This window comes from Cavia porcellus, unplaced genomic scaffold (genome assembly GCF_034190915.1).
Source record: "Cavia porcellus strain 051 isolate PalLab524CR breed Dunkin Hartley unplaced genomic scaffold, mCavPor4.1 scaffold_16, whole genome shotgun sequence".
NCBI classification, from domain to species: domain Eukaryota; kingdom Metazoa; phylum Chordata; class Mammalia; order Rodentia; family Caviidae; genus Cavia; species Cavia porcellus.
In genome coordinates, this window is record NW_026947499.1 from 28952013 (window position 1) to 28968587 (window position 16575).

A 16575-nucleotide genomic window follows, 5' to 3' on the forward strand; every position below is an offset into this window, starting at 1 on the left:
GATTTCCACCACTAATTTATATTCCCATAGTCTGTTTATCCATCAACGCTCTGCTTACCAAGTTTAAGAGTTCCCGAAGCATTTCTAGTGGAATATTAAACTCTTTATAGGTGATGCCATTGAACAGAGGAGAGACAGAGAAGCTGGAGCTGATCGTGGAAAAGTAGTACTCAGGCTCTAGGGCAGTCCCATCAGGCAAGCAAGAGGCTAGCAGGAAAAAGAAGAAAAAACTGGAAAGTTAGATAAGGGTACACACAACTGGTCCATTTCCTCATTGAGTCCCCCCAGTGATGAACAAAGACATAGATTTTGCTTTTATTTTTACTCTAGTTCCCTTATTTGTAGCACTACGGATCAAATCCAAGAGCATTCTATCACATAGCTATACTCCTAGCCCTTTTATATTTAGGCAAAGTCTTGGTAAGTTAGCATTTCCTTCAGTCTCTTGAGCAGCTGAGATTTATAGGCATGTACCCCATACCTGGCTACTTGCTTGTTTTCAAATTATGAAGTAAAGACTGGATTGCAAATCTTAGGCGAGTGCCTCACAACAAAAGTTCGAATATTACTGTTGCCTCTTGTTTTCAACAGATAGCATCATAATGTGAGAGAAGTGAGAAAAAGAAATTACATTTTTTAAAGGCTGAGAGATGTGAAAGTTTGAAGTCTACAAGAGCCCAAAGATGTTTCACTACCAAAATCCACTCTACTAGAGCTTTCAAAATCAGGCATTACAGTTCAACTGATACTTTTATAAGATGAAACTGTTTTGGAAATACATGGTGGTAATGGGTTACACAATATTATGAATACATTTTATAGCAGTTCAAATGGTAACATAGTTTAACACAATAAAAAAATAGAAAAAAGTCAAAACAATTCAGTCATCTGATGCTTATTAATAAAACCAAATGCAAATATCTGTCTGAAAATCCATTTAAGAGTCTAATGTTCTACTGACTGAGCTAGCCAGGTGCCTGTTAAAAATCCATTAAAATCTTCTGACATAGGAGTTGGGGATTTACTTCAATGGTACAGTACTTGCTTAGCAAGTGCAAGACCATGGTTCAGTCCTCAGTAAGAAAAAATCATAATACATAAAAATTTTAAAACTTTGAAGGCAAGGGAAAAAAAGTCAGGCAAGGTGGCACGCCCCTGTAATTGTATCACTTGGGAGGCTTGCTACGAGTTCGAGGCCAGCCTAGGCTACAAGTTAGTTCAAGGCCAGCCTGAGCTTTTTCTCTGAAAAAGATAAAAAATAAAATAAAAAAGCAAAAAAAAAAATCAAAACAAGGTAAAACATTTTAACATAAAACTATCACTCAAAAATAAGTATATGTTCATATTAAAAGTGACAAAATATTAATCTATAAAATTCCAATAACAAACTGCGTAACTTTTTCTCAAGTATTACTTTAGAGCATACACAAAAAAATTGTCAGAGCAGGGCATATAGTGTTATAGCACTAGTCATGTGCTGCTGAACTAATGGTAGATATAAACCAGCAACATACAACAGAAAGGGACGAGCAAATGGTACATCAAAGGGTTGAGATGCTGGAGGACCAATGTAAGAACTGATAGAACCAACAAGAGAAGACTAGAAGGTGAGAACAACAGTTTAAAAGCAGAAAACAGGTAATAAAGGAAGGAGATCACGAGCTAAGGAAATATCCAGATGTGTATCAGAAGATGAGGTTAAGTGTTGTATGATTCGGCCAGTATGCAGCAGGCACTAACAGAGGCAAAAAATAGGAACTGCCAGAACCAACAACCTAAAATTTGGGACTAAGTCCCAACTTGCAGGGGTACCACTGCAAGTTGTTAAGCCACGAAGTGCCTTTAAAAATTCTTTTAAAAATTTATACAGAGCTATTAAAGAGAGCCTGGAAAGGGACAGACCAACTATAAGAAGAGTCCAAGATCTAACTATTATAAATTGTGCTACTATAGACATGGACAAGCATATAAGATGATTTTAACTCTTTTGAGAAGATACTTGGAAAGGGAATAGCTGGATCAAATGGAATTTCTATTTTTAATCTTTTGAGGAATCACTACAGTGATTTCCATAGTGGCTATACTAGTTTACATTCCCACCAAAAGTTCTTAAAAAGTTCTTTTCTTCCCCCATATTCTCACTGGCATTTATTATTAGATATTTTTGATGACAGCCAATCTTCCTAAGGTAAAATGGTATCTCAGTGTAGATTTGGGGTTTTATTGTTTTGTTTTGTTTTGATTTTTGAGAGGCTATAGGAATCAAACTCAGGACCTCATGCTTGCCTGGGAAGCAACATGACACTGAGCTATATACCTGACTCTCTCAATGTAATTTTAATTTGCATGTCTCTGATGGCCAGGCCAGAGATGATGAGCATTTTTTCATGTTTTTATTGGCTATCTGTACTTCTTCAGAGAAGTGTCTATTCACTAGAGTTGCAGACTTTTGTCTTTTATTTTTAGGGGTCTCATCATGTATATCTATCAGCAGATGAACAGACAAGGAAAATGTGGTATTTATCCACAACTGTTTTTTTACTGTCATAAAAAAGATAAACATGAGGCCATGATAGGTTAGTAAATGCATGCAATTTGAGAACATAATGATAAGTAAAGTAAGTCAAACACACAAGCTCAAACATTGCACAGTTTCTCTCATATGGAAAACACATATATGCTCACATGGTGTACATACACACAAAGAACAAAATAGAAAAGAAATAAATAGGAGGAAAAAGTTCCTATACATCCTATATGATTTTTAAACATATGATAACTTGTTTCACTTATATTATTAATTTATCTTAGAAAACAAAGTTTTGGGGACTGGGAATTTAGCTCAGTGGCATAAGTGCCTACCTGGCGAGTGCAAGGTCACAAGTTCAATCCTGGTATCACCAAAAAAAGTTTTGAGTTATCTTCTATGTGTTTCTTTTTTGTAAGAATTTTTTGGCTCAGGGCCAGGGATTTGGCTCAGCAGCATAGATGCCTGCCTTAAAAGCACATGGTAATGAGTTGAATCCCCAGTACAAAAAAAAAAAAAAATTTTTTTTTATGGCTCAATCCTGTGGTATAGCCTCGGTACCTCACTCAGAGCCTGGCAGGGCCCCACCCAGCATCCATCATCATCAGAGAACCCCAGGAAGGTCTGAGCCTAGCAACCCCCAAGTGGCCTAGAGCCGCCTGCACGCCACCTCGTGAGCCAAAAGTATGTACAGCATGTTCCATCCTGCAGTGCAGCCTCAGTACTAGCTTGGAGCCTGGTAGGACCCTGCTCAGCATCCCCCATCACCAGAGGACCCTTGGGAATGTCCTTTCAGGCCTAGTTGGGCCCCACCCAGCAACCCAAGTAGATGGGAAACACCTGGTAAGACCTGACTAATGACCTCCACTCAACTGGGGAAAATCCCTGCAAAAGGGATATTCTCAACCCAAGAAACAATTGAAACCTTGCCTTTCACTCCCCTAAGAGAATACAGAAAATGACAAAACAAAAGACCAAAATGCAATCTCAAATCTCCAGCCCATCCCAAGACATGGACATAGAAGAAAATGTAAGCCATATACCTGAAATCTCCTGAAATGATAGCAACTAAAGTAAAGAAACAACTCCAGGAAACTATAAAAGAGTTCAGATCAGAAATAATTTCCCAGGTAAAAAAAGAAATGATAAGCATAATGAAAGAAATGTTGAACACATCCAAAGAAGACATAGTTTAAAAATTAGACGAGCATTGCAAAAAGATGGAAACCTTGAATAAACAAAGAGAATGCATGAAACAAATTCAAAGAGATATCCAGGAAGTCAAAAATTCCACTGAAAGTTGGCAAAACTGCCTCAATGAAAGTGAAAACAGACTTTCAGACCTTGAAGGCAAGATAATGAACAGGAAAGGAAAGATCTCTTAAAAATAATAAGGAATCAGGAAATAACAATTCAACAGCTGCAAGATGATGCAAAGAAAAACAACATGAGATTGATAGGTATACACAAATGATATCAAAAGACTATTTACAGAAGTGATAGACAAAAATCTTCCAAATGCAGGAATGGAAATTGACATACAGATAAGTGAAGCATATAGAACTCCAAAGAGCCACAACTGAAATAAAACTATACCCAGACATATAATAATCAACATCCCAGAAATTCAACGTAAGAATAGACTATTAAAAGCTGTTAGAGAAAAGAGATCACTAAAGGAAAGCCTATCAGAATCACAGCAGACTTCTCAACACTAACAATGAAGTCAAGAAGAGCATGGAGTGAAATATTTCAGATCCTAAAGGAAAATAACTTCCAACCCAGATTGATGTACCCTGAAAAACTGTCCTTCAAAATTGGTGGACAAATAAGATACTTCCACAACAAAGAACAGCTGAAGAACTTTCATGACCACCAAACCAACCCCGCAAAGAATACTGAAAGACATTCTAGAAAGACACAGGAAATAAACCACTAAGCAAGGCAAACAAAGGGGAAAGGTAAAGAGCCAACAGCAACAAGATTACATGACAAAAATAAACCAATATATATCAGTTATAACCATTTAATCTCAATTCACCAATTAAAAGAAACAGACTGGCAGAATGGATCAAGAAACAACACCCAACCATATGCTGTACACAGGAAACCCACCTAACCAAAAGAAAACTCATAGACTGAAAGTCGAAGGATGGAAAACAATACTTCATGCCATGGAAACCCATAAAAAATTGGGTTTTAAGGTCTCCCATTATGATTATGTTATTGCTTATTTGACTTTTCCTTTCTATGAATATTTGTTTTGTATAGCTGGATGCTCCTAAATTTGGTGCATATATATTTAAGATTGCTATCTCTTCCTCTTAGAGTTTTTCCGTAACTAGTATGTAGTGACTTTATTTCTTTTGATCATTCTTAGTTTGAAGTTCACATTGCCTGCAAATAGAATAGCTGCCCCTGCTTTTTTATGGGTTCCCTGTGGTGGGAGTGTAGACTGGTACAACCACTGTGGAAGTCAGTCTGAAGGTTCCTCAAAAAGCTGGGATTGAAAGTCCCATTGGACCCAGCTACTCCACTTCTGGGCATATTCTCAGAAGAATTAAAATCATATCATAATGATATATGTATACCCATGTTTATAGCAGCACAATTTGTAACAGCCAGATCTTGGAAACAACCTAAATGCCCATTAAGTGAGGAATGGATAAAAAAGAAGTGATACTTTTATACAATGGAGTACTACTCACTATAAAGAATGATCACTAAGATTTTTATAGGTAAATAGATGCAACTTGAGACCATATTCATAAGTGAAATAAATCAAACTCACATGTGTAAATATCCTATTGTCTCCCTAATATAAGAAATGGTAAGAGTATATTAAGATACAAAATCCTCAATTAATATAGCAAAATGGTAAGAATCTGCTCAAATGGGGGAAAAAATATCCCCCATTTGAAAAAATATTTAGGCTGTTACCTAAATATCTCAGAGAAAAGAAGAAAAAAGAAAAGAAAAAAATACCTAAATTTGTATAAAGACACTTAAGATGATTGTGCCACAAATTCTGTAAGTTCTTGGAACAAAACAGTTAACATTCATAGGATTGGAACAATTTTGCGTGTTTGTGTCTGGTAATCTGAGGAACTATTCTGAAGATTACTATGTAAAATAACCACCTTAGTTTGTTCCTACCACCTTGTTTTGAAGGCCCATTTCATCGTTTGAGGCTCTTTGCTCTTGATGTCTTTTTTGTTTCTTGTTTTCCTAGTTATCTGTTTTATTTTTATTTTGTTTTTCCCTCTAACGCAGAAAGGATAGATGTACACATAGAGGCTTATACATGCCTAGAACTTCTCCTAAACAGTTTATGAGAATAAATTATATTATGCATGATGACATGAACAGCTACTTTGAAGGAAAAGAGACATTATGATATCCACTGCTGATTTCCTAAACATGCTGTGAAATCCAGTAATGCTTTTATTCTTTGTTTAGCGTGCTTTTAGTCTGTTTTGTATTATTTAACTTCAACATACATGAAAGTATGGTCAGCTATTTTGAAGAGAACAAGACACATTACGGTAGCCATTGTTGATTTTCCTATTGTCTGGTTTTTGAAGGCCTTCATTATTCTGTTTTGATCAGTTTTATACTATTTTTTTATTAACTCATTGTGTGTGAAGATATAAACAACTATTTAGAAAAAAACAAGAGATATTATGGTAGCCACTGTTGACCTCCTGATGTCTTGCTTTGAAATCCTGTGTCACTTACATTGTTTTCTTCTGATCTGCTTTGTTCTGTTTTGTTTTACCCTCTTTAAAGTATTTTTAAAAAATATTTTGACTCATGTCTTGTACTCTGAGTAACTACTCTGAAAATAATGATATATGGTGTATTAACTATTGTTATTCTCTTATTTTTTTGTTATGAAATTTTGTTTTCATAAAATAAAAGTCCAAGTCAAACAGAAGATATACGAGCAAGCATGGAAGAGAATAGTATATAGTCTTCTTATCTCTATGAGGTATATTTCAAAGAGCAGATGCATCTTTCTTCTGCTCACCAGCTAATTGGCAGAGTCTGTGATGGGTCTACTGAAGAGACATACGGTGTGTTCCCATCTGGTTAATTAGTAGATGTGTTTAAAGGACATAGGGTGGGGCAGGGGTGTCCTTCCCACTAAAGGCAGATGGAGAGCTATTTACCAGAGAAAGAGAAATCTTTAAAGATTCATCAAAGCTGTCCTCTGATGCCCCCAGAACAGCCATATGATAAAGGGGTTTAGAGGCTAGAGGATATATTTTACACACTACATACAAGCTGCCTGCACTTATTTGAGTTCAGATACTACCTCTCCCTTTTTAAATTTCCCTCAATATTATCTCGAGACATGTTCTTTTAACAATTGGCATCATCTAAAAATGAGAACGACTACATTATGAGGCACAAAATTCTGGTTTCCCCACTTTCTGTCACTTAATCTAGGTTTCACTTTCCTCAAGGATAAGATAGAGGTACGTTTGGCATGTGTCTTGTGGGAAAACAGGGAATTTTTTCTTTTCTTTTCCTTTTTTTTGGTCTTTTTGAGACAGAGTCTCACTATGTAGTCCAGTCTGGCCTTGGACTCACTTTGTAGCCCACGCTGGTCTCAAACTCACAATGATCCTCCTGCCTCAAGCCTACTAAATACTGGGATTACAGGCATGCAGCACCATAGCTATCTCTTAAAACAGGATATTAACATAAATCAAATTCAGTAATTATATAAAAGTACTTTTCAAGTAGTAAAGCTCTGTAAAAAGTAGTATTATCACATACAGTATCTATATTCTTAATTGCCTTAATAAAAAATAAAAGTAGTATCTACCTTCTGCTTGAAAAACCAGTGTTTTCATAGTAGTTAATACACAAAAATTCTAATGTAGGCATTTAGGGGTTTACAAATTACTTTCTGTACTTTTCTCTATCTATAAAATATTTGGCAATTAAATTTAAAGAAATTTAAATGAAAAAAGAAATGCTTTCTAAAAGATTGTCGCTGTTGGGGCTAGGGATTTAGCTCAGCGGCATAAGCGCCTGCCTTGCAAGCATGCAGTTGTGAGTTCGATCACCGGTACCCATAAAAAAATTTTTTTCTAAAAAGACTGTTGCTGTGGATCCATGACAACAAAGAATACCAGCAGCCTTAACATCACAAGAAGTCACTGTAAACCTCCTGTCCAAGTACCAAGTCAATATTCTTAGCATAGAGGTGGCGTCTACCTTCAAAGTAGTGAAAAGCAGATCCTCCAGGGGAGCTGGGAGGGGGCATGCCACGTTCTGGGCTGACCTGAAACACACAGATCAGAAAAGGCTAGTGATACCCCAGTCAGGTTTGCCTTAGAAACATTCTCCTCATAGACCAGTTTGTACTTTAAGTCCTGGTTTAAGCTTCACCCTCTGAACCCTGCCACATTACAGCATTCTCTGCTATATACTTTATGGCTAGTCTTTCTTTCTAAACTGCATATTTTATAGTAAATTATTAAGCTGAGTTGTTTTTAGTGCTTATGACTTCATCTTTTTTGCATGACCCAAGTAGATACTTTTTTTTTGCAGAAGGGACAATCAAACCCAGGAGCCTGTGAGTGCTAGGCAAGCACTCTATCACTGAGCTATACCCACAGCTCACTGTTACAGACTTCTTAAATGCACCAATTATTTCCTGCTCAGAATTGTTTGGCACCCAAATGCCACAAAGCAAGTACTTCATGACTATGAAATCCCTTATGAATGTTAAAAAAAGGACAAGTCAAGTATTTGTACTAAAGAGAATGCTAATAAGAAGCTTGAATGTTCCTTAAATTTTCTCCAAGGATACACACGTGGTATTTTCTTCATTTACAAAAACCTTCTCCCCTGCTCTTCTCCAGGAAGCCCAGCCTTACCTGAGAGATACTGGACACACTGCTGGTTTTTCTCTTCAGGGTGCCCTCCTGACAGACAGTCAGAAGATTGCTGGGTAGGATGGAGCGGAAGTCATTGAAGGACCGCCTTCGGACACCTTCCAGCTCTTCTGGGATCCGAAGGGAGTGAGGAAGGACTTTGGGAAAGAGCTTCGAGAGGAGAGACTCTTCAGTGTTGCTGTAACGCCCAAAGGCTCTCGAGATTCCTATCAGGCACGGGATCGCATACTTGCAAAGATATTCTAGAAGACCAGGTGAGAATGTAATATGAGATAATTACCTGTGAGAAGCCCACACTGTATTAACTTGTGGATGATGTTTCACAAGCCACCCAGCAACAAATGTAAAGACACACAATAATGAATGGGTTGATCCACAAATAACAGTATCAATACCAAGTGCTGTCACTGACAATAACTTCAGACTGTCTCTATAACAGCTACTTTTCTTGGGAGGTCTTGATCTATTCATAACCACCCAAATCAATAATACAGTTATTACGTTATCAGGTGCTTTGACTCACTTACACAATATACCTCCTTGGATCATACTGGTAGCCTTATTTATAATACGGGAAAATTTGATTTTTGGAAATCAACTGAACTACCCACATATATTTACATGTGAAAAAACTGAGTGTTAGAAGGGAAAGTTTGCCATCAGATATTTGTGTGGAAAACTATGTTTATGACTCCAATGGCCTCTCGATACATTAACATATAACAAATATAATATAGAAAAGGAACCTAATATAGAAAAGTTTTCAACCATCAGGTGCATATAGGTACCAAAAAACAGAAAAAAATACAGTCTAGAAAAAAATAAGGGAAATAGTAATCACTGGAAAGAGTAGAGAACGGGAGAAAAAGAGAGAAAAAGGAAGAAAATAAAAAGAGAAAGGCTTAAAGATCTATAGTCGTACCTTTTTCCTGAATCTCCAAGGCCTGGCACATTCCCAAAAGAACATGCAAAACCTGCAGCAGTGTCTCTAAGATCTGTAACAATCAAGGAAAATAAACAAATTTATAAATAAAACCAGATAAATAAAATAAAAATTCAAGCCAGGCATGATGGCACATGCCTGTAATACCAGCACTTTGGAGGCTGAGGCAGCAAGATCACTGCAAGTTCAAGACCATCCTGGGCTGTAAAGACCAGCCTGAACTGGATAGTGAGACTGTCTCAAAAAGACAGTCAATTAATTAAATTAAATTTGAAAGTTTTAGACATTATCTTGACCAACCCCACTCCTCTACAACAGTTGTATCAAGAATCAACCAGCTGACCTTCAGGGACAAAAGCCCTCCCTCTCTGTGCTGGTATAGGTTCCCTCCTTACAATGGGTCAATATCGTCCTCTTGGGGCTTTACCCTTTGGCCTTTGGAGCCACTTCTTCCTCCATGTTCTATAAAGATGTAATAGTCTCTCAAATCTTCTCTTCTTGCGGCTAAATATTCCTGGTTCTTTTCAATGTTATTCTTTATAATCACAAGTTATTTACAACATTGACTGTCTGCCTCAAAATTTACTGTAATCCAGTTTGTCTACTTCTTCCTGGAAATGTAGTGTTCACAATAAAATACATTTTAACATAAAAAGGCTCCAGAAAATCAAGAGAAATTGGCAGCTGAGCATAGCAACATAAACCTGTAATCCTAGATACTCAGGAGGCTGGTATAAGAAAAACACAAGGTAAGGCCAGGCTAGGCAACTGAGTAAGGCCTTGTCTTAAAGTTTTTAATTTTTGAGCACTTGCCAGGCATGCACAAGACCTCAAGTTCAATATCCAGAATCAGAGAGAGAGATAGAGAGAATCATCAAATTTATCAAAACTCCTAGATATTTATGTATGCACCATTAGCTTTTCAGTAATCACTCTGTAATCACATCACACTGCTAGGTTAAACAGCATATAGTAGATAAAAAATTTAAATGTCTCACACATGCTGCTCTTAAATTTTGAAACCTCTACATATGTAAATGTTTACAAACCCATATGTATGGGTTTGTGGGGTTTTTATAGGGGTTTGGTTGTGTTTTTGTTGTTTTGCTCTGTTTGTGGCAGTACTGGGGACTGCAACCAGGTCTTGTACATGCACTTGTTTTGTGTGTATGGCAGAGTCTCACTAAGTTGCCCAGGCTGGTCTCGAACTTTCATTCCTGCCTCAGCTTTCTGAGTAGCTGAGATTACAAACACACGTGTCCAGCAGCAGTTAGTGATATTTAGCTTTGCATTTATCCCTATAAATGTTCGCAGTACTATAATCCCAGCAACTTGGCAGGCTGAGGCAAGAGGATCACCAGTTCAAACAGTGTGGGCAATTCAGCAAGACTCTGTCTCAAAATAAAAAAATAAGCCAGGCATAGTAGCACACAACTTGAATCCCAAACTCTCAAGGGCCAAAGGAGGCTCACAAATTCAATACCAGCCTGGACAACTAATTGACTTGACAAGAACTTGTCACAGCTAAAAAAAATTTTAGAAGAGCTAGGCATGTTGCTCAGGGCCAAGAACTTGGATTCCACCTGTACTGCTCCCAAATTAATTAATCAATTATTAATTAATGGCTAGGGATGTAATCCAGTGCTAGAGCACTTACCTAGCATATATGAGGCCCTATGTTCAATCGCCAGTACTATAAAAAACAGCTCCTGATATTAGCTTTAGCTCATTCAACTAGTCTTCAATTCCCAATGTTGTATCTTAAACAAATGAGATCAACTTGTTCTATTGGAAGCACTGGCCTATTTTGTTCCAATAGTTGGAGGCAGACACTCAGAATCTCCTACCAGGAAGATACCTTACTGCTCTGGGATGTTCCTTCAGGTAGTTCCAAAAACCCTATAAATCATTTTGGAACTAAGACTATATAATTGATTCAGGATGTTAAGAGAGGCAGTTACCCACTGTTTTCATTAAGATCAAACAGACTGCAACTACCTCATTTTTTCTCAACTACTAGTCTTGAAAACCCAGGCAAAGAAAATGAAATACATCCAATTGCTCATAAGCAACCAAATTCCCCATATTTTCTTAATGTTAAATAAAGCTAAATAACCTCTTAAAGCATAAAAAGAAATACAAGTTGAGCATCCCTACCCCAAATGTTTGGGATTAGAAGTGTTTTAAATTTTGGACTTTTTCAGATTTTAGAGTAATTAATTGCATATACATAATGAGTTATCTTGAGGATGGGACTCACGCCTTAACAAGAAAATCACGTGTAGTAACTTTACACAATATTTTAAATGTGTCTTCATTTTTAATGCAGTCTGTCAAATGAGGTCAGATGTAAAATTTCCCACTTGTTGGAGCTCAAAGTTTCAGATTTTGAAGCCCTTTGCATTTTGGGTTTTTAAATTAGAGATTTTCAACCTGTACTTTTCCCCATTTCATATATTAAAGTCATTTCATAATCTTCATTGACATCTTTATTTTGATATATTTTATTACAAAGCCCTTCATATCTGACTTTTTGATAAAAACACCTAAGTTTAATATATTTAGTTACGTCTTTAACCAACCTATAAATAAATGAAAAATCCAAATTGGAAAGAACTCAAAATGCATTGCTAACTGTGATCACTATATAGGCACACAACTAAGCACTCCTTGGCAAGACAGCATATAAAAAATGGCTTTTGTGCCGGGCATGGTGGCTCACGCCTGTAATCCCAGCACTCAGGAGGCTGAGGTAGGAGGATCTTTGTGAGTTCGAGACCAGCCTGGGCTACAAAGTGAGCTCAAGGCCAGCCTGAACTGCATAGCGAGACCCTATCTCAAAAAGACAAAAAAAAAAAAAAAAAAGGCTTTTGAAATGATAAATTTAATTATTTAATTAAGGAAAAGTTTAAGCTATGGTCATAGTCTTTGTTTAAAAAGGAAAGAAATATGAAATATTTATTGCCATGATTTCCAACAAAATTAACAAAACTAAGTCTGGGCACCCAAGGGTACAAGTTTCAGCTACACAGAAATTCTCTTATACGAATAACTCTAAGTGTCAACCTACAGGAAGACAAATGAGCTGCCTCAGCCTTTGTCTACCTACCTATCTCAGGGCTTTGGGGAGCATTAAGTAAGACTCATGGGATACTGAAAAAAATACTATAAGCTACTTCTTAGGAGTATTACTAACAGTATGAAATTATAAAAACCAATCACACTTCAATTTTCCTTCATTTCATCATTCTGGGACTTTTTTTTTCCCATCTAATGGCACTGTATAAGTTTCTACATACTTACCTCATCCCTAAGTGAAGGGTCCCTATAAGCCACATCAGACAGCAAAGTAACTAGGCAGAAGCTGAAGCTCTCTGCCACTGGGAGCATACCTAAAGATGTGAAGACACAAATTAAATAATCAGAAATAAGACACAAGGTCACACCAATTTCAGTACGTTTCAACTCAGTGTCATGCCAAGGGACTAGTTTATAGTGGCTGCTTTGGGTTTCAATAGAACAGGTAGGAGCCCAACATGTTTGCTGAGAAATATTTCTACCTTTCTTTTATAAAATGTTTTGGGGGCAGTGGATTTAGCTTGGTGGTGTAAGTGCCTGCCTGGCAAGTGTGAGGTGGTAAATTCAATTCCCAGTACCAAAAAAAGGAAAGAAAAGAAAAATGTTTTGAGGGCCAGGATTTAGCTCAGTAGCACAGTGCCTGCAAGTTCTATTTCCAACACCAAAAAAAAACTTAAATGAATGCTTCCTGAGGCAATTTATAATTGGTGATTATAGAACTTCTCAACATGACAGATTGTTTTTTATTCCCTACTTAAATAAAAGTGAGAAATCAATCTTGATAGAGCAAAGATGGCACAAGGAAAGTTGTAAAATACATATTATAACTTTAAATTGATTGAAATATTTATTTTCTTTCCTGCTTTGTTTTGATAAATAGGGAAAATGCTAATAAAGAGTTTCCAAAGATTTGATGTATTCTGCATAAGATTTGTTTTGTTTTGGTTCAGTTTTGTGGTACTGGAAATGAAAGCCAGGTCCTCTAGCATGCTATGTAAGTGCCCTACTACTGAAGCACTCAAGCCCCACCCTCATAAACTTTTAAATTCTTGTAATGCTAAGCCTCCTAACAGGGAGGTTCTTAGGCACCCTTAAGAGCTAGAGGCAGTACTCTGCTTTCTATTTTTTTTTTTTTTTTTTTTTTTTTTTTTGGTGCTGGAGCTTATACTGAAGACCTTTGTGCCCTTTCTTCATTTTTTTTTTTTATTTTCAGACAAGAACTCACCAAGTTACTAAATTGCCTAACTGCTCTGACTTTCAATCCTCTCGCATCTCCTAGAGTTCTCAGAGCACAGGTATTCATCATCATGCCCAGGCACACTAATGTTCTTACACAAGTGATTTCTGAAATTTTTTTATTTTGTTGGGTTGTTTTGTTTTTGTTAGGCAGGGTCTCAAAATGTAGTTCAGGCTGGCCTTGAACTCACTATGTAGTTCAGCTTGCCCTCGAACTCATAGCAATACTCCTGCTTCAGTCTCTTAAGTGCTGGGATTATAGGCATGCACCACCATGCCTGGCTGAAAATTTTTATATCCCTGACAGTGTTACAAATAATATTGAAATTTTCATCCCAATATGAATCCATCTAAACAGAAGTGTTTTGAAATTTTAAAAAAAGAAATCAAGCTAAACACAGTGATACATACCTACAGTCCCAGCTACCAGTATTTGGAAGGTTGAAAAGAGAGAATCCCTTGCAATTCTGTGAGCCCTACCTCAAAAAAAAAAAAAGGCAAAGAAAAAAGAAAGCAGAAAACAGACTCAAAACCTAATGATATTCTGCTCCTCAAATTACATAACATAGTGATGGCTACAGACATCTGACTTTAAGGTAATGACATTCTATCTGACTTGCCATCCTTACAATTTCAGGATACATGTACAATTTGGGATCTCAAAACCCACAGGTTAAAAGGTACAGAGGACCTGTGTGGCTGTTTCAAAAAAGACAGAAGGAAAAAAGGAGGGAAGAGAAGAAAATAGGACAGTGAAAGGAAGCAGAGGCATAGACTAACAGTCTCACTCTGACTATAAATAGGACCAATATAAAAAGAGGCACACATGAATTTCAGTTCTAAAAGTATAAAGTTTAACTGAAACTTAGCTGCAACAAAATGATAAAACTACTTATAGTTAACATCATGGTTAAGCTCAAACATCTGTCTCATCCCTTTGGAACTGCAGTGATGCAATATGGACAACTGAATTCCTCCAGGAGTGAGTCTATAAATCTAAGCTTAGGGGAACAGTGGCAAACCTATAGCACTCATGCCAATAGTGGACTTTTACCATAGAAACCTCTAAAAATTTCACCATCACTGGTTTAGGGGGGAAGCATGTGAACTAATACCATCCAACGATATATGAAAAAAGATTTGTAAATATCCTAAAGTTCTTGCTCACTCTCAGAAGAGTAAAGCAGAAAGCTGCTGGCCCAGCCTCCACTCTCTCTCTCTCTCTACTAAGGGCTCTAGATAACAATAAACTCAGCCCACTCTGCTGCAATTACTTGTTCCATAACCAGCAGTGGGACCAACTAAAAGCTTCCTAACTAGATGTTAGTATAAATAAACACTTGATCTTTGAATATGCCAAACATACTTTTCTTTACATTCAGAGAAATATTACACAAATTACCTCTGCTTTTCCATGCTGTGTTTTCTTCTACCCAATACACTTTTGGAAGACCTTTGAGAAGTCGAAGAAGGTAAGGAACCACACAATCCTTGTGCTTTAAAAAAAAATTATATTTAGTAAGTGATTGATTGGCTTTTTCACATAGATTAAGGTTTATGCAAAGCATATTCACATCCTAATCACCTAAAAGATACTGTTAGAATAATGTGTATATATAAGTTCACATGACATCACATTCTTACTGTTTTCACACAGCAGAATCCAGAGGATGCCACATCAGTCTGCATAACAAAGGCCTAAGAGAAGCACTCCATTCTGCTTTCTGGAGCTGAGTGTCCAGCCTACTTGGGCCTGCTCTACGGGCTTGGCTCCAGTGAGGGCCTCTCCACAAGGAATGTGTGATATACGTAAAGCTGCCTTCAGTGAAAGGAATTTGAACAGCCCCAAACTAACTCATGGCCTCAAAAATAAAGATGTATTAAATTTTTTTGTTTGATGTTTCTTCTTGCTCCTCTCAAGTTGAGCATTAGATTTATTGCAACATTACCCCAATGAAAAAAATTACTTTCCTCTAATTTCCAAACAAGTCAATATAACTTCATATTCTTCCATCACTGATTTTTGGTTATTTCCTTATTTGTAGCTGCTCCAGTTGAAGATTAGATAAGCATGCTCCAGACAAGATGATGTGATATTCTGACTAAGAACACCATGTTCTTAGTGATGGTTTTAAAAATATGGCTACAAGTTCTTTGACGTTCTTCCCACCTAAAGGTAGAATTCTAATTCACTTCCTAGTAAAAAATGGACTGCCTTAGTTACTTCTAGCCTAGCATATATAGAAAGCAAAAATGCAATTCTGACTTCTAAGACTAGACTAAAAAAGGCAATGCAGTTTATACCTGGCCTTTTCTCAGGACACTAGTACTGAGATCCAAACATAATGCTGTAAGAAGGCCTAGGCCATGTAGAGAGGCCATGTACACAGGCATGCCCTGGCCAAAACCCAGGGATAAATCCCCAGACATGAGCCTTCAGGTGATTCCACCCCCAGCTTTCAAGCCACCCCAAGTGACACCCAGTGGAATAGACAGTGACTCATGTAAGCAGATTCATAAGCCAAAAATAAAAAATAAGTAATTGTTAATAAACTATCAAGTTTGGGGGAAGCTGGAGTTTTTTTGGGAGGGGGGGTTATGCCACAATAGATAACCCAAACAAATAGAAATTTTTCTTTAGGAAAAACAGAACAATTTTTCCTCAAAACAATAAAAGGCAGCTGCCTAGAATTCTAATACACCAAAGGACACAAAACTCTAAAGGCCCAGGAATGGTGATACACACTTATTATCTCAGTATGCTGGGAAGCTGAAGCAGAAGAATCCCAAGTTTGCAATTTATCAACTTAGATCTTGTCTCAAAAGTAAATAAATAGGGGCTGGGGATTTAGCTCAGCGGCATAAACGCCTGCCTTGCA

General features: G+C 37.0%; 1 protein-coding gene across 1 annotated transcript in view; it reads right to left on the minus strand.

The window, feature by feature from the left end:
• The window catches only part of Pi4ka (phosphatidylinositol 4-kinase alpha), a 148211-nt gene that overhangs the window by 91030 nt on the left and 40606 nt on the right, over window positions 1–16575 (minus strand). The window contains exons 3-8 of the mRNA XM_063226035.1: window positions 15099–15192; window positions 12686–12774; window positions 9362–9434; window positions 8422–8681; window positions 7757–7823; window positions 59–207 (exon numbers count right to left, since the gene is read on the minus strand). Of these exons, the coding sequence (XP_063082105.1) occupies window positions 59–207; window positions 7757–7823; window positions 8422–8681; window positions 9362–9434; window positions 12686–12774; window positions 15099–15192 (732 nt within the window). The remainder of the gene's footprint in view (window positions 1–58; window positions 208–7756; window positions 7824–8421; window positions 8682–9361; window positions 9435–12685; window positions 12775–15098; window positions 15193–16575) is intronic.